The 21737-nt window shown below is 34.1% G+C and overlaps 1 protein-coding gene across 8 annotated transcripts in view; it reads right to left on the minus strand.

Moving 5' to 3' along the window:
* The window catches only part of NKTR (natural killer cell triggering receptor), a 44345-nt gene that overhangs the window by 17283 nt on the left and 5325 nt on the right, over positions 1–21737 (minus strand). For 4 of the 8 annotated variants that reach the window (XM_011357383.2, XM_023529060.1, XM_023529061.1 and 1 more), the window contains exons 3-10: positions 14307–14381; positions 13411–13518; positions 12837–12881; positions 11004–11091; positions 2298–2327; positions 1668–1813; positions 1072–1294; positions 467–622 (exon numbers count right to left, since the gene is read on the minus strand). In XM_011357383.2, the coding sequence (XP_011355685.1) occupies positions 467–622; positions 1072–1294; positions 1668–1813; positions 2298–2327; positions 11004–11091; positions 12837–12881; positions 13411–13518; positions 14307–14381 (871 nt within the window). Of the gene's footprint in view, positions 1–466; positions 623–1071; positions 1295–1667; positions 1814–2297; positions 2328–11003; positions 11092–11974; positions 12530–12836; positions 12882–13410; positions 13519–13576; positions 13620–14306; positions 14382–21737 lie in introns of all 8 variants that reach the window. The other 4 variants (XM_023529064.1, XM_023529066.1, XM_023529062.1 and 1 more) reach the window with 4 other exon arrangements.

Below are 21737 nucleotides of genomic sequence, written 5' to 3' on the forward strand. Positions count from 1 at the left end.
ATTTAAAGCTATACATTAGCTTTTCCAACACAGAGAACTTATCACCAAGGAAGTTAATGACAGCAACATATTTATGGTACTAAATTATATCCCTGACTGCCATGCAACTGCTTTACATTATTCAGATTAGAACATCTTTTATCACTCAATTGGATCCAAAGAGTTCAACTAATTCTGACAAGCAAAATCTCACCTCTAATGAAAAGCCAAGGATCTAAGATTAGTAATGAAATCCTTCCAGACCACCAGTAAGAACTTCTCCCCTGACTGACCTGCCTTTCCCACTAGTAGAACGTGAACTCTGAAAGGCAGGGTACATGTCATTCATTCATCTAGCAGCTCTCACAGTAACTTTCAGAGTGCTTTTTCACTCTGGGTTCTGCTCAATAAATGAGTGTGGAACTGCAACAAGCTGATGGAATCATCAATCAGAAACGACAACACACAGGTTAACCATCCTACTTACGGTTCCGGTTCCACCGCGACGAGAGGCATATCTCTTCTCAGTAAAAATCGGTTCTCGGGCACTGGAGGAATCTCTTCCGGCCGGACCACTGGCTTTTCCCTTTTAGCATTTGAATCGACTGACCTTTTTTCACTGGTATCACTTCTCTCAGAGTGACTTAGAGAGAACAAATTAAGTCACCAATTAAGATGTGTAATGTTTGGATTTCATTATAATAAAAGCACACAGAATTAAGATATTGAAAAGTAAAACTACTGATGCCTTACAAAGATCACTCCAAAGGTTTATACAGTTTTCTCAAAGAGAAGATATAAAACATCAACCCAAGCAAAAATCCACAGTACTAAAATTCTGATAAGAACATTGTTGACTGAATCCTAACTTTTTAAAGAGTTTCAGAGATTTTTTTCTTCTGCAAATACATAAATCCTTGATATGAAATGTCTGTGCTATCCCCTAGATTTGCCAGATTTCAATTTAACGTAAAAAAATGCTATCCTTTTTCAACAAAAGGTAGGAAAGCTAAGTTTACAGAATTACGCTTTCCCCATTCCAGGGAGTTCATCTGTTTTTTTGGTAAGACTATCCTAGGGTTTCACACGTACCCTTTGGGGCTCACTCTGTGTTTATTCCTTGGCTCTTCTGAACTGCCTGCTTCCTTTCGTCTCTTTTTAGAATGTTTAACTTTTGGCCTCCTCTTATGTTTCCTTCTTCTGCTTCTCTCATGTTCAATTTCACTTTCTGAAGATGATTCTGAAGAGGAAGAGGAATTGGAAGAGGAATCCGAGTCTTCTGAATGCGTTGGTTTCTTCCTTTTTTTCTCAAAAACTTTTTAAGAAATATTAACAAAAATATTAGTACTGGATTTCAGTGCTTACCTTTCAGAGTGAAAAAAATGTGATTACTAAGTATCGTAAAACATGCTTTATGGATTGCAAACTAAAAACAAAAATTTAAATAAACTTTTTTCAAGGTGATAATACAATGTGCTGGTGAGATTGTGAAGTAACAAAGCCCTTGCCTGCATGAAGTCTATTTGCTGATGGACTGGATACAGGGTATGATAGAGAGGTATCAGGGCTATTGCTATACCGCTTGTGAGTTTTTTTCCACTACCGACATCCAGGAGGTATCTGTAAGTTATAGTCTTCAACATGCATTACCTGTACCCTAGCTTCCTTTACCCCTAAAAAATCCTTACCATCTTTTGTTGATTTCGTGGCAAGCACCCCACAGTCAATAACTCGCACATCTGCATAAGGTCTGCTTGCGGCATCAGTTTTCAGATTTTCAATTTGTTCGATTACTTCAAAACCAGAAATAACAAGTCCAAAGACAACATGTACCCTGTCACAATACAGATTCAAGAAAAAATTGGTTTGCTGAAAATTAAGCCAAGACAAGTAATCAAGACAATTACTGTAACATGATGTGTCCATAGACCTAAAAATAAAAGCAGAGTGTTTCATGTATGAAACCACTAGAAGGGAATTAGAACTTAGTTTTCTGCCTTTAAAACAATAGTTCTTAACTATTTCATAGTAGAGTCCTGTAACAGTCAGATTGTATGTGATACTCAGAAACCACCCTTACAGGGTCACTCAAAACTACACGGCTGAGAAGCTCATCATGGGCCCCAGTAAAGACCCCTTCAGTGACATGAGAGCCATGGGGTCTCAAGGCTACTGTACCCTGTGATCCTCAAGGAATAATGTGGCTGTGAGATATTAACTCAGAGACCAAGAGCGCCCCCTTGAGAATTTGCTCAGGGTCCAATCTGTTTTGGACTGGCCACCCAAATACCTCCCCAAGGTAATAACATAACTCTTACCCATCCAGGTGCGGAGCAGGTTTTGTGGTGCTGTGTAATAAACATCAACGCAAAGAGGATGGCAAAGCCCAGGTGTTCGGGTGAACAGAGCAGAAGGGTTTAAAGCACAGCATGTGGAGAACAAAGAGGTGAAGATAAAAAAGAGAGGGGAAAAAGTTAAACATGATATACATCTATACTTAAGAACCTTAAAAACAATACTAACTGATTTACTGATTAAAACTCTAAAGATTATAAAGAATTAAAAAATTTTGTCTATTTCTCCAGTAATCGAACAAATATGAAAACTATTTATATGTATACATATGCAATAGGTTTGATATATATAGCACAGATATTAAAATTCAAGTTACTCTCAAATCCAAAACAATAAAAACAAACTTAAAATTTATCAAGATAAAAAAAGTACCTATCCTCTGCCTTATGGAAAGAAAAGTGTATGACCAACACTTGCTCCACACACTTAAATGAGTTCTCTTTGTAGATTTGCTGCTGAAGTGAGTGTGAGTTCTTTTACTGTTTCTCATATTGAGTCAGTCTGTATCTTTTAGGCAGGGGGATTGGGAGGGATGCCTCAGGAATTCTATCTCTAGAACTTCCTGCTCTCTTCCTTCACGTAAGGTGAAACTCTGCCACTCACAGCAACTCTGAAGATGCAATAGGGAGCAACCCTTCTTTCAAATTTCAGCTGGCCCGGCTTCCGACGGCAAATTAAGTAATGATGGATAACATTATAGACATTTTAAATTTCCATGGCCCAGAAAACACCCAACCAGCTTCTTCCATGGTCACAAACTGGCAGATAGTCACTCTTGGGAAGCCTATGGGGTACATGTAATTTAAGGTATTTTGAACTCAAGCTAGTTTTCCCATAGAATTTTCAAAGATCTTCATACTTGTGAAATGCAGTTAAAAAATATCAAAAGCAGGTATAACTAGACTCAGAAGCATACATCACAAGCATTTTAGTTTATAAGAATGAGAAATAGATATTTGAGAGAAAGGTCACTGGATATCAGGCCATGTTAAAGCAGTCAATTGTACCAGAAGTTCCCATATCAATTTTTATATTCATTCTAAGGTAATTCTAAGACATGTAAGTCAATAAAATACAACTTAACCTTCACGATAAGACTAAAAATCATTATTCTACAAAGAATTGTAACACTTACACTTACATTAATAAAATTCAGTTCTGGGAGACCACTACATAATTTAATTTAAAAATTAAAATGTCAACTTAAGAAGTTACAGAATTTTAAAGGGAATCTTGAGTTTTAAAACCACTAGTCTCAAATGATCCTTAGAAAATTGAGAAGTGGTAATTCAAGTAATGTAAAAGTAAAAATAAATAAAAACAGGCAGAAAAAAGAAAATCTAGCAAACTGGTGAGGCACTAATGCTTAAATCATTAAACTAGCATCCAGAAACTACCTTGGACAATAACTTTAAGACAGAAATGTGTTTCCCACAATTATAAAACTTAATCAAAGCACACTAAAGATGGGAAGAAATCAGTCCATATGCTGGGCATTGATTCCATTGCATGAAAGATGTGAAGAGGTAAAAAATGTAAAGGTGAAAATGTTCTACCATGTAAGGCATCAGTCTCAAATATGTAGCAGCGAAAACGAGATAGTTTATTGGTTAGATTTATTCCTCCTCCTTCCTTGATCCTCTTGCTCACAACCCTCAATCTTCTGGTACTGGGGGAAGGTCTACAGATTCTTCGAAAACACACAGAGCCCAATTCGATTTGCCACTTCGGCTAATAGGAGTGCTGTAAAAGCCACCTTATAGCAAACCTTGGAGCAAATGGTAAGATTAAAACATTCTAGCTAACTGCAGTGATGTAGGAATATACTACCTGAGACACAATTTGAGGATAGAATAGCTAAATGTATGACACATTCATGTTTTGTTTTTAATTCAAATGAAAACTGAAGACAAATGAACTTGGTCCTTTTCTGCAATAGTGAAGAAGGCAGCAACAATTCTTTGAAGGACAAATTTCAGCTGGCCCACTGTACCTAGACTGGTATAAATAATTAAATCCATTATTCACATCTGCAATTCAGGATGCAGAAGTACAAATTTTACCTTAACTGGGTTTGACAACATAATAAGAATACTGAAGGGACCTTATCTTAAAAAAAAGAAGCCTTCTAGGGTTCCAGCCTACGTTCCAGGAGCTGAAATCCCAACACATAAAGCAAGCTTACTGACTGACATTGGGCTGACCCTAGACATGGATAAACAGAGGGTATGTTCAATCCGAGCTGTTCAATTCTACTAAAAAGAAAAGAAAGACTTCATCCCAACACTCTTAACTGTACTGGTCTTTCAAAACTATACAGTTGTACAGATCCATGCAGTGGTGACATATGCTCAGTAAGTTAAGACCTTAAGGCCAGAGACCATCGTAAATAAGTTCATGCTTAAGAAAAAACACCTAAAGGAGAAACAACCACAAAGAACATTTCAAATTATAAAAGCTTTCAATATTTTCACATTTCCATCTTCTCCTGTCACTTAGGCAATGATTTTCCAGGTTCCCCCGACCCCTGAATCTACTTTAAAAATATATGCGCAAGGGTTCATTTAAACCTTGTGAATCCTAATGTCACTGTTACTCCAAAAAACAATGTACATTTTTACACCATTATCAAAGAAGCTATTGGCCTTATACAGAATTAATGGCTCTGTACTAAAATGAGATCTAAAACCTTTATATACAACAAAACTCCCACCCCAAAGATGTATGGAAACCTGGTAGAAACGAGCCACTGAAATTAAAACAGACTTCCCAGAATTAATTGCGAACAATAAAACACAGTTGTTTTACACATATTGCTGCCATACAGATCAAGCAGAGTTTTTTCTTAAAATTGTTCAATGAACATATAACAATAGGATTAAAGAGATAAAGGCAAAGAAAGAAAAAGAGCCTTAGAGTAATGAGACATTACCTTTGGATCGCACGGTGTAACACTCTTTCTGTAAATTTTACACAAAAATGGCAAGAAATAAATTGTAATACACTTTTAAGACAAGACTGAATCTATGTTTTAATATCAATATAACTTTGAAATTAAATATTTTCAAGTTTTATGCAAAGCAAGAAAGCTTTCTAAAATGGAGGGCTCTAAATTTTCTTTCACATAAGTATGTATGTAGAGATGAACTGTGCTTAAGAAACGCTTTGTGGTGAAAGTTGGAACCTGCTCATATTGTAACATCAGAGTGTTAATAATAGCTATTAGCAAAACATTACATTTCATTTCACAAATCCTAGAAACTAGCTAAATTAACTAACATCTTTCTCAAAAAGAGAATAATGTATCCTGGGTAAACATAAACATAAAACCTAAATGCCCAGGAGCAGTTAACAGCAGTGGAAAGCAAAGATTTCAATGGAAAGCACTGAGTTAAGAGAATTCAAAACAAACCAAATTTCTGGGAACATTTTTTATTAATTCACTTCAAATAGTTAAAGAACCATTCATGCTTCTACATTTGAAAACTTTTTTTTCAGTCACATATCACAACAGACATTAGAAGTTAATAGGCAAATGTTTGGACGATAGTTATTGTTCATTGCCATTGCAGATACATTTGTAAGTTAAGTCATTGAAAATAAGTCACAGCATAACTAGAATTTTAAGAAACTTCTCAAAAGAGAAAAAGGCAAGAGAAATGAAAATATAAGTATGCTATTAAATCTTGGCCACAGTACTTTCTTTTCCTGTCTAATCTCTGATTTTCCCCATATATTTTTTTCAAAGGATATATACTGTCTGACCAATTTTTACTCTATTAAACTTTCAATATATGCTACTCAGATCAAAACTGTGGACAAAATTCTATATAGGGGTTTTGGACATACTAAATATTAAAATACTTAAAAACAAGCTTTAATTTGTCATAAAGGCATTGATCCATGAATTACTATCAAAAAAGAATATGTTTCAAATAATATGGCGTTTTCAATGAATGTTGTAAAAAAAATGTGACTCTAGGTATAAAGTAGAATGGGATAAATAAACAAAAATAACATATTTCTGATTAATGTAGCCTTTAACATGCAATTTTTTTCCCCTTCAACTCCTGAAACTATCACACCATCATGGAAGAGGCAACAAATTGTACAGAATGACAAAGCTTGTGTAAGGGCAATAGAAACTAACCAAGCCACATTACAGTGCTCTATGCCTGTGTTCCAAAAGTCACCAAAATAGAAGAGCTGTGAAAAATTCAGCGCTAATGCTAACATAATACACATCAATACATATGTCACATAAATACTAAGTGATATTAAGACTGAGTATTAGGAATAATATCTGATATTCAGAGAACTTGGCTTATGGTTAAGTTTCATGAATGAACATCTCTGTTCATGAAAAATCTTGAAATTAACGTACAAAGTTATTACCCCAAAAATGGAAGGAAAAAGCTAGAACTTCTCAGCTTATCAACACTTACTAGCATTTCTTCTCACACAAATTCACAAATATGTGGAGGAAAAAAGCATTTCTATTCAATCGACTTTTGCTACCCAAAATGTCAACACAGCTTTATAAACCCCTTAAAACCAAACCAACTTTCTTAGTTACACTACTCTGAAATGATCAGGACTTCCCTCTCATTCAGGTGAGTAGCCACTTGCAAGTCCGATTCTCAAGTGACAGAACACATCCTAGAACTTCTTCTGCTTTCTTCCTATAGTCCTATTTATGACCTTTAAAATATAACAAATGCCTTCTGCTTAAAGGCAAGTTTGACTTTTCTGTATTATCTTGTTTTCTCATCTTTTTATAACTATCATGACCACCGACAGTGGCCAATGACAGAAACTGTTCTCCAAAGCTCTGCAGGTCTTTCTGCTCCATGGTTGTGATATAAGGCCTGCAAAGACTAAGAGAAGGGGGACAACGGCAACTGCCACACACCCCTGTTCTAACAGCAGTGGATGAAGAGACTGCAGCTGCTGCTGATTTAGGCAAATGAGCCCAAAGCTGCTTGCAGCACCTTTCAGACTGATGAAAATCAGGCCATTACAACTGTGTCCTTCAGGTTAAGACAATGTTTGCATGTAAATCATTCCGCATATTTAGAAACTTAGCATCAACCTACAAAACTTTCTTCTTTTTGTCTACATTTTCAGACCAAAATATTTACTTTATTTTAGAAAGTGGAGTGTGTTTTATAAATGGAAAAGGAAAGATAAAACTCAAGGTCCATAGTAAATAAAACTAAAACTAAAGCTTCCTGATATCTAGGTTAGTGCTCTACTCCAGAACAGTTATTTGATATAAAGCTATAAAATCCCTACCTCACCTTTTTCATGAGTACTTTAGGCTATATTTTCTTTATCTTTTTGATGTATACAAAGATAATGAAAACGAAGGCCAGAATTACTACGCTGTTCTTACTTACAGTTGAAGGAAAAGAAAAGTGTGGCGTTTTTTAAATAAAATGTATCAATTTATTTTTCAGTAATGGCTCGATGCTTCTGACACCTAACTGAAATCAATTCAGAGCAGGAAGGTCAATAAGATCACATGGCTTACAGTGGGCAGCGTTCTCTAACTATCAATTTCTCCTAGATTATGAATAAAATTTCTGTAACCCGGACTTCACATGGTTTTTCTTCCTTAGTTAGCATTATATATAAAATGAAAGTGTTGGACTAGATGATCTCTAAATCCTTTTCCACTCTAAGACTTTATATTTATATTCAAAAGCTTTTATTGTGGCTTCTCCTATCTTTGGCTTAAAACATAAGTAATAATAAAATGATTAAATACTGAGTTAACTTAGTTATTGCTTTGGTTCCAGGCCTTTGAATTCCTTCAAAAACACCTCAACAGGAACCATTATTTCCTCAGTGATTCTTGGGGACAGTACCATATATCACTTCTTTCACGTTTCTTGAGCAGTACTATTTCCAAAAGAATCAGTTTTCTTCTATGCAGGCCCCCAAAACAAAATCACTACAACTAATACAGTAGTAGACATGAGCAGTTATTGCAAAACTTACAAATAGCTTCATAGAAGAAAATCTGATTTTCATCATATACATAATTGTTCCACCCCAAAAAAGCAATATATGCAAAATTATGTGTAATAAAAATGGTGCATGCATAGGAAGGAGAGGCTCTAAATGGATAAGTAATGAAGACAATAGTCATTGCACGAAGCACAAGAATCCTTGAGGAACATTTTGAAAATACCCACACAAATAGCACCAAATTTACTCCTTAGGAATTGCAAAGTAACAGATTTAGAACATAAACTACAAATACGATTTTGCAAGGATACAGTAAAAGTCCTTATTAAGCCCATAAAAGAGGAACTATAAAGGCAATTCTTGGCATTTTACCATCCATTCTTACAATATCCTTTCTTTTTTCAAACTGCAGAACTGTTGCCCAAGGTGCCATAGAAAGAGTGTGGTAAGAGGGTAAAAGGCAGGGAAGCCGTCTGAGCTCTGAGATCACCAACCCTCAAAACCTCAAGTTTCAGAGCTATTACCTGTGATCACATATACAACCTGAAGATAGCACATTGTACTTTTTTACAACTTCTGACTCTAAAGGATTTAGGCTTGTGAGATATGGATTTTCAAAGAGTTTTCTTTTATGGGAAAAACCTTCTCCACTTTACCTATCCTTTCTATAAAAGCAAGGAAATGTTTTGTTTAGAGATATGAACATTAGTTTGATTTTTACACTGCAATCTACCGGGAACTGGTACTTTCAAGCCAGCATTAAAAAAGCACATTCATAAAAATTTCTTTAAAAAAATTGATAAGAATTTGTTTGTGTGTGCAAAAACACTATTACTTCCAAGACTGCTTTTAACTGGAAACTCATTTCCAGAAGTAAATTTCAAACTAAAACTAGAAAATTTTCTTTCACTCACAGGTTCACAGTGAATTTAATGCCATCTACAGTTAATTAGGAAAACAAGTTTAAAATTTTTAATCTTAATTTACTGATGTTAAAATTTTCATTTGGTATTCCTTGTCAAAAACAGCAGTCTGCTATAAAATTAAGAAATAGCCTTAATTTTATTTTGATGCTAAACATTCTGAGGAAAGACTTAAGCAAGTACTAAATAACATAGAAAAAAGACACTAAATTTTTTGAAGGGAGAATTTCATATACTAGATTTTAACTAATATATGTAAGTACACTGGTTTTAACTCTTAACATTTTAGAAACAAGCTAATTGATAACAATGAGAAGTTGCTGCTATCTGATAAATCAAATTTTACATGTACTGATATAAAAAAAGGAAATCTAAAAGAAACTTTAGAGCCCTCAGGTGGTAGCTTCTTGACCAATGAATCATTAGTTTATCATGTTCAGTTCAGATAAGCTTAAAAATGGAAATGGGAAAACTCAATCAAAGAGTAAACAGCTTCTATATTTAATTACCATTTAAAAAGTTTTTCAAGATATTTCCCACTGCTTTTTTTGGCCCTGAGGAAGGTTAAGAATAGAAAAATACTCTATAAAGAAATGTAACAACGAGTACTCTCTGGGATCAAAACAAGATATAGGAACTACTGTTTAAGGTCTTCCTTTTTTTCCTGTACGACTCCAAGCATTATCATCTTCTATCAGCTTTCCATTTTTAGGACATTCTTAGGAACAGAATGCCCCTTATCTGAACTTTATCAGATCATGTTGGAAATCTATTTATCAGACAAATTTACAATGTGAGATTTATTGTATATGAACTCCTTTAAAGACAGGGAAGCGCCATTCATACTAATCCATTCAGAAAGATGACCTAAAAAACCACTTTTTCTGATAAACCATGAGTAAAATATTTCTCCAATATACACAGCACAACTGTAGTGAATTACTTCCAATCTAAAGCATTAAACTTCATGCTAGACAATTACCTTTCATATTTTATATCATGGGATTATAATAAAAAATAGGTTTTGGAGTAGCTGTAGATAAAGAATATAAAAGTATGCCAGAAGTCTTTCAGATGAGAAATAAGTAAGGTTTTGGTTGTGCATGCATGTACATATAAAGGTGTTTCTTTTTTTAAAAGCAAATTTAGCGCTCTGAAGTTTCCTGAGTGATACTCTCATAAATTGTGGTGGGAATGACAGCATCATTGAGTTATCTCAATTATGCATAGAGCTCTCATAAGGTTTGAGTTTTTAAAAATGCTGGCTCAACAGCGAATCACTTATTTCTATACAGTATCAGAAAATAATAGTATCTCTCTCAAACTGGCTCAAAGAGCAACAGTAAGAGAAAAAGCAACCATACAATGGTTTATTCAAACCAACTGCTTTCCACGCTATGGGCACATCTAGTCCCAGTCTATGAACAATTTTTAAATGTTCATCCATAGCTTATTTTCCAATCTAGCTTTGGTAAACTAAGCACCCAAATTTGTTAAGAGTCAAAGTCAATTTCTTTTTGTAAAATGACAACATATTTTAAAGATAATGTATACATCTTCAAGTTACATCTTTTAAGTACCATTCTTCAAAACCAGAATATATGCTGAATGCTGAGGTGGCTGCTAGAACTGATCAATTACTATATCAGAAATTAAAAATAAAACCCAAGCTGACAGCATGCTAGCATTAAACTTGGTTTAACTACACCACCTTTCCCATGAACAGCGCTTCTCTGTCTAAGACAAGCTCATCTCCGGATCACGCCCACTCACATGAAAAACTGGGACCCATTGGTGTGCTTCCCGCGGTTCGCCATTGACAAAAGGAACGCTCTGTCGTGTTTGAGAACAAAGTTTTCGTCTGTTTGAAGAAAGCACAAATCCGTCAGTCTCCAATTATAAGCCACTTTTAAAGTGTCATGTTCACAGAAATAAATAGAAAGCAAAAGGTGAAATTCCTCTTCTGGTCAGTACAGATACTTGACTGAACATTTAGAAAAAAATTTTTTAACTAATTGAATAACAAAAGAATAAAAACACCAAGAAACACTACTTAAAGCTTTGAGGAAAAGAACATATATTTAATACTTTATACAAACAGCCTTAGAACAGTCACTTTTAATAGTAACGTACTTTGGCTAAATAATATTTAAGCTATAACTTTCAGGGAAAACTAGTAAAGAAATTTTAGAAAAATCTCTATTTAGTAAATCTCATGTCCTCCAAATTTCCAATTATCCTGCCTAATGCATTATACATGGGAGATGTCTAATAATCTTCTTATGTGCTTAATTTCTACATGGTAAATGTATTATTTAATTGAACTGAAGTTATAGACTATAAGAGCAAAAATTCAAAATAATATAAATTAAGTTGTAGGGACATGTTTAAATTAAGTATGTGGATTCTTTCTAATCAACAGGATCACAAAATTACGCAAGGCAGAAAGTCCTGTAAAAACAACTTAATTGGCAAAATACAATTTTAAGATACACAGTATCTGCCACAGGGAACAACCACATTAAAGTGGCCTACCAGCATTAATTTCAAAGCTACATGCTAACAGAACCAGCCAGAAAGCTGTTTCTTACTAGTTCAAAGGAAAAACTGTCATAAAGATTACTTAGAGATTATTTTAATTCCAGCAGAAGTATCTTGAGAATTTAAATTTCCTTTTAACATTCATACAAACAAATCTTTCTTTAGAACAAACAGAAACATAGAAAACTTTAAAAAATGATTACCTTGGGAACAGGCTTCTGAAAAAGAGTAGTAATCCATTTTTCCCCAAAAGAAATATAAAACACTATTATAACACTGAAGCTATCATGGCATTAAAACCTAGTAATATTGGATCCCATTATAAATCTCTGCAACTGACTTTTCTAAGGCTTTTTGGGGCAAGTGTAATAGTTAGATTTATGTAAATGCTACTACTGTAGGAATAATACACAATCATATAGTTCTAGTATACAAAAGAAAACATACAAACCTTGGAGAAAGGAAGAAATACCAACTTTTATTCAAAGAAATTGCTTGATTTAGGGAAAAAAAAAACACAACCAGATTCTTTGCCCTGATGTGGAACTAATAACCCATCAGGAAAAGAAAAAAGATACAGATGCATGTATGGAACAGTATACAAAATTTTCCAAGTCTTCAAGCAATACTGAAATCCAGCCACAACCTGACCCAGACTGTCCATAAATTTATTAGGAAGGGTGCAAGGGAACAGAATTGGAGTTTGTGTTACTGAGCTTCGTTCTCTTACCTTTTCATTTTGCAAAAGACCACATTCTCTATAAACAAAAGAATATGTTGACAGTTTTAGGCAGGAAGATAGGAGTTTTCATGTATATAGTTGCCTAACCTCCATGCTGAAAGTCATGTTTAACTGTAACGTTAGCCTTAATTAATCTTGTCAATTAAAAGTTACATATTACAGTATAATTTATCCCCAAGTTCATGCAAATAAAGTATTTTCATGCAGCATTAGTTTCATGCAAAAAGTGAACTATAAGTAAACCTCTTCTCATTAAAAGTACATGATCAAACTTGCTTTAATATCAGAACTGAAACAAGAGATCATAAAATACTAAGGCTTACCTTTAAAATATCCACCATAAATTGATTCTCCGCCTTTTCCATTACCTGCAAATAAGGAACTACATTAAACTATAATGAAAAGTAAAAATATACTAATACATATAAATTACTTTTTATGGTTTCAATTTGCTGAAGGAGATAATGCCTTGTAATTGTTGCAGATAATCAACGTTCTAACAATCCTCAATAAACCTCATCTTGAAAATATAAGTGCAACCCTATTATAATAAATACTGTTAAAGTAATCATCTCCATAACCCATTTATTTCAAACAGTAACCACACCAATAAAATTTGAGAACAATAAAAACAATCAAACAGTATTTTGGCATTTGTTGTAAGGTAATTCACCAAGTAATTATAATATTATTAAAACTGCATAAAAACAAAATGTCTTAGTATTTTGCTTTTTCATACATTCTAGGTCTACAACATTCATTCATCTAATAACTACTCACTGATTACCTAATACTTATATCATACTGTAAGTGATATAATATTTACAGTTAAAAATAATAATGTGCACTTTAGAAACTGACAGATCAAGTTATTAGGAGCATAACTTTTAGCTCTACCTTCACTGAAGTCCCCACCCTGAATCATAAAGTTTTTAACCACACGATGGAATGTAGAACCTTTATAACATAACTTCTTCCCAGTTGTTTTCCCAAGGCCTTTCTCCCCTAGGGGGGAAAAAAAAAAAGAAGTTTAGCTACAAAAACATCCTTCCATGGAAAGTACCATTCAATTAATCCTTTGTCAAATCCCTCCTGTGTGTTGAGCGCTGTAAGAGACACAAGAGGTACAGTGTGACAATTTAATACATACACACCAAAATAAATAACATAAAGCACCATGCAAATGTTAAATTGTGTGGTATAGACTCTACATGCTACAGGAGAAAAGATCAAAACTGGTTATCACTCCAGTAAAAGAAGGTAGTACAAAGATTGTGTATGCATGTGTGTGTGTCCAAGTGTGGATTTCACATTTTAAATTTGCTATTTCCATTTTTAAAGTAACAGTATAGATGTTTTTCCTCCCAATTTTTCTACTTTTTGAAAATATAAATCCAATTATACATAACAAAAAAATAACTTCACTATGTTTTGCCCCTTCTATTTTCTAATCCTAAATTTCTTGTGAAATCTGGAGTGCTATATTTGTTCAGAGTACCAAAATTTGTAAAATTCTACCCAAACAAATCAGTTTTGAAAATGCTTTTATAAACCACAATGTATAGAGAAGATTGCATTACACACACTAGTACTTTATTATTCATTTTTGAAACCACATCTTCTCTCTTCCCTTTAAGAAATGGTTTTCTGATTTCATATCAATGAAAATAATATTTTTATTTGCCAAACTCATTTCACAGCCCGTTACTTTTTAGGAAAATATCTACTCTGTTAAGTAAGGTCAAATTGTAAGCCATGACTTCTCACTGGAAATAATTTAATAATTCATTTACCTGAGCAGAGGCAAAGGAAGTTTTTGCATGTTTTTGGACATATGTCTGAGAAGAGCTGAAACATAATGCGACCAACTGAAATGAAACACATGAGAAAAAAAAAGTAAGCAAGTTGATTAAATATACATTTTATATGGGAGACATAAAATAGGTCAACAGAATTAACAAAACTGGAAAGTCCATTTTTATAATTCATTTAAATTTCTTAGGTTTCACATGAAAGAATTTAACTGGGAAATACCAACTATAAGAACTCCACTGTTTTGCTAGTGTTAGAATTCACATGCAGCCCAAGCCCTAAAAGTGTAAGATTTTAAGTGTCTTTTAAGGGGCCCTATTAGATTCCTTTCAGTAGAGAACCCTACTTGAACTATTAATCTTCTTTAAAAATACTCTGGATAACAGTTTTCTAATCTCTGCTTGGACCCCTCCGGTAATGAGAGCACATCGCATCCTAAGACAGTCATTCTGGCCAGTAATGTTAGAGGAAAGAACTTCTGTCCTCGACAGTCAGCTTTGCACCTCTGCACAAGAACTATTTATAGACAACTTCCTGAACTGCCAACAGCAAATAAAAATGTTATTCTATTCCCTGAGACAGCAGGAAAGAGAATAGGTTATGGTGCCTTAAAAACAAAAACAAAAACACCCCTCCAATAAACAGGAAATGGAAAGAAGCAAGTCTGCAAGTTCGATTTAACTATGCCATAGAGAAGAAGCATTTCACAAACTTTTTGGTCTCAGGACTCCTTTCAACTCTTAAAAATTATTGCACTTTTAAAATGTGGGTTATATTTATTGTTATTTTCCATGTTATAAATGAAAACTCAGATATTTTTCAAACATAAAAATACACAAGTGCATGTTCCATCAGCTGTCAGAACAGTTACATCATAATATATTGTCTCCTGAGTTAAGGAACTCTGCTGATGCCTGTGGAAACTAATGCTGCTTCTGAATGAATAAGCTCTCAGGAATATTTGTTACTCAATTCTTCTTATACTTTAGTGGGATTTAATAATCTTTTAGAATCAGTCACTACTGTCAACATTGCCTTTTATATATACTAAGATTTCTCCCAAAGAATTGCCACTATGCCAATGAATACACTGCTCTGTAAAGATTAAAGTCTGAAACTAGTTAGTGTAAGCATTAGTTCGGTGTTTTTAAGGTAAAAAATACATGAATAAGGACAATAGTAACAAAGAGCAGCAATGGCTTCTGACCTTAATCACAACATACCAACATGCAGATCCTTAAAAAGAAGAAAAACAGAGAACAATGCTGAGATTAATCAGGTAATAAAAACACATTTTAAATGTTGGCTACAGACAGGAAAAGCCAAGACACACCTATGTCATGTAGTAATCCCGAGTTGGCAGGAATAAAATCAGCAAGTACCCAGAATCTGAATAAAATCAAATATCAGTATTACTGTTCCTTGTTCTCAGAAACAGCTGTGCTGGAATTGCAGGTGCAATGGTGAGGAAGGAGACACATATTATGGACATAAAAGATATGGTTGTTGTAAAAATGAACACTGGTGGGGAAAATAATGTAGGAGATGATACACTATAAAAGGTAAAGAAATCATATACACAATTACGAATAAGGATAAGAACAAAGGTAGGAAAAGTTCATACTGGGTAGGCAGAGAGCAAAATCTAAGAGGAAATTCAGGGGTTAAGCATTTCAACAAAATCAAGCCATTTACTCCAACATTATTTACTGACATCCTCTCCATGAATCAGGTTTTCCAACAGTATATAAGACACAATGCTCTTTTGGGGAGCTCATATCTTAGCTGGGAATGATGGACACAAACTGCTGTACAATGTGATAAGTGATCAGTGGTATGAACAAAGTACACTTATCTCCAACCTGGGCCTGACTGATACGTGTCGGGGCAGGGCTGTTTTACTCATCGCCACTGATTTGTACGGTGCCTGGTACAGAATGAGTACTCAATATTCGAATAATAATAATAAAAGCACTTGAAAGAAAATTATTCAAAGATAAAGATTAATGAAATATAAATGAAGGACTACTTCAATATACAGATCAAAAGTATTCATTATATACCAGCAAAAGTTATTACAAGTAGAACATCAAGACATAGAGCTTAACAAAATCTATTTATTTTCAGATATATAAAGGAAAAGAATCTTTCTAGCAACCAGGGTTGGTAAGAAAAGGTACATTTTCTCTATTTCACTGGCAGGGTCAATAGGTAGACTTTGTCAAAGTAGATAAAGAGGAAATATGTGTTTAGGAACACTTAAACACAATCACCTGTAAAACTAAAAATATATTAAACATCTTTCAAAAGACTGCGATGGAGCAACCCATGTCGAAAGATACAAAACAAAGGAAGCAGTCAGAAAACATAAGTAAGATGTAAGATAAGGTAAAAGACCAAACAGCTTTATAATTATTTAGGCACATACAACTTTTTTCATAACATGTCAATCAACAACCAGTTAGAGGTATCCTGCAGATAGTACAAGTAAAAATTCTCGAAAGAGAATTTATTGGCTCATGTAGTTAGCTGACAAGGACATTGGCTCAGATTCAAAGAACTATAAGAACTAGGATGTTGGGAAATGATGCTAACTCTTAGAGCTGCCAGGTCTCATAAGGCAAAAAGTGTTAAATACCACCATTTTTTGGTCCCAATCAATGCATACAGTCGTAAATATTTTCATTAATCAATCAGACCAAAGATAAATTAATCACTCAACTCAGGAAGATAAAAAGAAACAAATCTAAGAAAAATATAAAAGTTTTAATAAAAGTAAAAGCAGAATGAATTAAAACAACAGAAAGATACTAGACTTGATAAATAAATTCCAAAACTGGCTCTTTCGGGGAAAAAACAAAGGAGGAATACTAAAATTTAGAATAAAAAATTGTAAGTATGGATTACAACTTCGTGCTGATACAGACTAAAAAACAGACCCAAGAAAGAAATTAAATAACTCTACAGACATGGGTAAATTACTTCTCATCTTGAAGTAACATTAAAGTGTGATATCATCTCAACTGTTTCAGAGCACAGCAAGATGAAAAGTTTAACGAATTTTATGAAGCAATTTAAATTGAAACCAAAGCCTGAGAAAGATATAAAACAAATTCAAAACCCTATATAGCAGTCTCATTTTTAAATAGGCACTATTAGATATTAGAAAATCTATTAATATAATTTATTGAAATGAAGGAAGAACTCTATAAAAATCCTGTGATGGAAATCAAAAGAGCATTTGATGAAAGTCTGCATTCACCCTTTACCATAAACACAAATATCCTAAGACACCCTTCAAATCAACAGCCAGCATTATGGTTAACAATGGAACACTAATACAGCACCAATCCCATTAATGTAAGTAACAAGTCAAAAGTGCTTGTTAGTGTCACTATTGTCGAATGTTGTTCTAGAAATTCTAGCCAATGAAGTAGACAAGAGAATATGAGAAGTATATTTATCAATAAAAAGAGCAATTTATTATTTGGAAGACATGACTGCACACCTAAAAAACCTAAAAGAACTAACTAAAATATTAACAGTCATTAAAATTGTTGATATTTGTCTTATGACCAATAAGAACTAGTAGAAAAAATAATAAAAATCACATTCTCAACAGCAACAAAAAAACATTAAGCTACTTAGCCGTAAGCGTGTGGGACCTACAAAAACAAAACTACAAAACTCTGAGAGGCATAAAGGTAACCAGAACAAAAGGAGAGACATAGCTTTTCTTAGAAAAGAAGACTCAAAATTGCAAATTTGTCAAATTTTACTTAAAGAAACCTATCTTTAATTGCAAGCCCCAAAAGTACTAATGAGATTTCCAGAGGAACTTGACAAAATGATCTTGGTCATCTGAATGAACATGCAACACAACACTGCTCTCGATCTTGCAAACTTTATTTTGAAATTTTTAACTCTATAAAGATGTTTTGCCATATAAACTTCCTCCCTCCCTCTCTACACAATTTTTTTCTGGAACAAACTGAAAGTTAAAGACACTGTGATGCTTAATTACTTTAGTATGTACTCCTAAAGAACAAGGATATTCTCCTCCTTAACCTCAATACCACTATCATACCCAAGAAATGTAATAGTAATTTAACAATACGGTCTAACACTTAGTCCATGTTCAGATTTACCCAACTGTTTCCACAATGCCCCTTATATCTATTTTTTTAAAAAACTAGTAACCTAACCGAGGATTATGAATTAAGTTGTCTGTCATGCTTCGGTCTCTTTCAATTGAAAACAATCCCCATCTTTATGGCTTTTTTCACATCTTACCAGGAAGCTTATGTCAGTTTGACCCATTACTGGTGATACTAACATGAAGTATTACCCAGATCTCTCAGCTGTAAAGGTACTCCCTCCCCCACTTTAAAGATACTTTCAACCAAAGGTTTGGCCATTGATGATCTTTTCCTAAAACAATTATTATACTGAGGGTTGCAAAATTATTCTTCTAATTCCATCATTTCTTCGATATTTATCCAGCTTTAATTCTTCTGTTAAGAGGTTCACCAACTCATCCCACGTCAAGATTGATGGAGTAACAAGGCAAAGATTGTCAGCTCTAATATGCAGACGCTACAGAAGCTGTGTCTGAGAAAAGTAAATAAAACTTATGTCTTATTTAAATCACTGTTATTTAGTCTTTATCTTAGCAATCAACACTATAATATATTCTAACTAATAGATACTTTCATTCCATGGTAGACTATATAGCCATTAAAAGATTATATAAAGCTTAATTCATTAAAGTAGAAAAAGAAGGTGCAGAATGTGCTGTTCAACAGAAAAAGTCAAGTCAGAAAACAGCATGTAGCACATTATTTTTTCAAAATGTGTGTGTACATGTACACAAAATAAGATATTCAGAAAAATGTGTGTGTACATGTACACAGATAAGATATTCAGAAAAGGTTATGATTATCCCTGCATGGCAGGACTTCAAGGCAAGTTTACTTTTTAAAAAATATGACTGGAATTTTTATAATGAGCATGTACTATTTTTACTAACAGAAAAACAAAGAAGTCTTTTATGGCTTAAAGGGGGCCAAACAGATGCAACAAGAGTTCAGGTCACACAATTTAGAACTCGCAAATTAACTTTCCTGATGATAATGTTCCTTTCTTTCTCTAAAGTGTCATTCATAAATAGTGGCAGTCTCCATCCTAAATCTCACACATTTAAAAAATCAACTTTAAATCGGTGATTTGGAATTCAGAAAGCATTTGCTAATAAAAACAATGTTTTAAATGGCAAGTAACTTCTGAGAACAGCCAAAAAAGCCTACCTGATTGCATAATGCCAATGTAATTAAGCAAATAAAATGAACGCTATTAGCCTAAATTCTAGGAAGGGTGGAAGAAGTAAAAGAGAAGTTTCTCATTCCCTCCTGTATGCAATGACAGTGGAACATAAACTTAGGAAATAAGTTTTTGGGTTTTTTTTTAAAGAATTCCCTCCAGCCATATCTACCTTCTTTCCTGAGGTGCTTCACCCTCCAGCCAACAAGCAACCCAATGCTTCCCTTCCCTACTTGAACCTGCAAGGAACTCCACAATATTAAACTATTAAATCCTCCGTTTGGCACAGTAGTCACGGTACAATGGATACGAGAGAAAACCTAGGCTAGAGCTTTGGCTTTGACAAGTACCAGCTATGTGAACTTGGATGAGTGAATTACCCCCTCTGTTTACAGTAAAACTCCATATGAGTTTGCCTTCAAAACCATCCAAACAGGCCTGGTGTTATTACTGGGATTCTTCAGACCCAATTTCTAAAAGAATAAAGGAAAAGGAGTGGGCGGGGAACCAAACTGAAACGAGCCTTTTTCTGAAAATGTGAACAAAAATTCTTAATCTACAAAGGTCTGCATAATACCTTAATATGAAAGCCCCTTGACTCAGTGCCAGTGCTTATGCTCATACAATTAAAGCAACTTTAAAAACGACTATGTGAGATGCTGTGCTCGGTTTTTTACAAATATAGAATGCTCTTCAATAACATGATAGAATTTAAAGAAACGCTGCATTTCAAAGTCACATGTAGAAACAACTGTTTCCATGGCAAAATGGGAGTTGGGGGACGAGGTAATTTCAGGTTGAAGAAGGATTTTTTCTTTAAGAGTATCAACAGTCGTGTTTTCAGCTATGAGGGTATGTTATAAAACCTGAACACCACTGAGGAAATCCTACAATTGATCACAGTTGGCTTTGGCTTCCTCTCTCAGCACTGTCTTAGCATTAGGACAGACAAGAATAACTCAGGATGGCAGCGCTGCTTAACTGTCCTCTCCTCCCACAGCACTTGTTCCCTACCTTGTTCTGATTGTTATTACACAAACAGTAGTCTGCCTAATTAACAGAGTGCTCCTTAATTAAGCAATCTACTCCATTGGAATAAATTCATATTACAAAACCATAATCTGTAAGACAGGTAGTTGTATTACTTAATTACTCTTCCCAACATTACATAGGCACTATTACGCCCAAGTCTTCTTTAATTTATGAGTATATAAAAACGGGAGAAATCATTTAAATAGTGCAGACCACTGCATGCAGTTACTCTATTCATGCATAAGTTTATGTATGACCCAGAGTGAGCTAGAGAGGAGATGGATTTCTCCTGTTTCCTCAATACAAATCGGTTTCCTCACCCTCTCTCAAAGTAGGAGCTATCTTGAGTCTAAAGTTTAAAGGTAATTTTGAATATAAGCAAACTCTGCCATACTGCTGTCTTTACAACGACATTTACAAAGAGGTCAAGTGGTTTGCTCAAGATCACAAGCAATACTCAAATTTCTGTCTGGCTCTTTACTTAAAACAAATTTCTCGGTATCACTTATTAAGGACACATTTTCAGTTCAGTTTTTTTGGATCCATGTGAACCTTAAGCAGTAAAGTAAAACTACCCATTTCAACTATATCCCCATTTTTATCTATACTGATAAATTGCCAGGGTTTTATGATATTGCTCTGAGGCCCACGTAAAGAAAAATTCCCATGTCAAGCACTCCTTCAAAGAACACCGTGGTTATCACTTCCGAAAACCAATTTTAAGCCTCTGACAAATACAAAATGAGTAATGCTCTCAAACTTTTTGGTCTCGGAACGAGTAAACACTCTCTCTTAAAGGAAAAGACAATCAAAGACAGTAACTCCACAATGATACAAATGTTGGAATTATTCCAGACTTTAAAATAGCTATTACAACAACCATACTCCACTAAGGACGAACACTCTTTAAAAGAATGGAAAAATAGAAAGCTTTAAGCAAAACCCAAAGGAAATTCTAAACACAATAATCAAAATGAGAAATTCATTGGGTGGACTCATCAACAGAATGGAAATGACATAGGCAAAAGTCAGTGAATGTGAAGACCAACTAACAGAAATTA

This window comes from Pteropus vampyrus, unplaced genomic scaffold, assembly GCF_000151845.1.
Source record: "Pteropus vampyrus isolate Shadow unplaced genomic scaffold, Pvam_2.0 Scaffold35, whole genome shotgun sequence".
Taxonomy (NCBI): domain Eukaryota; kingdom Metazoa; phylum Chordata; class Mammalia; order Chiroptera; family Pteropodidae; genus Pteropus; species Pteropus vampyrus.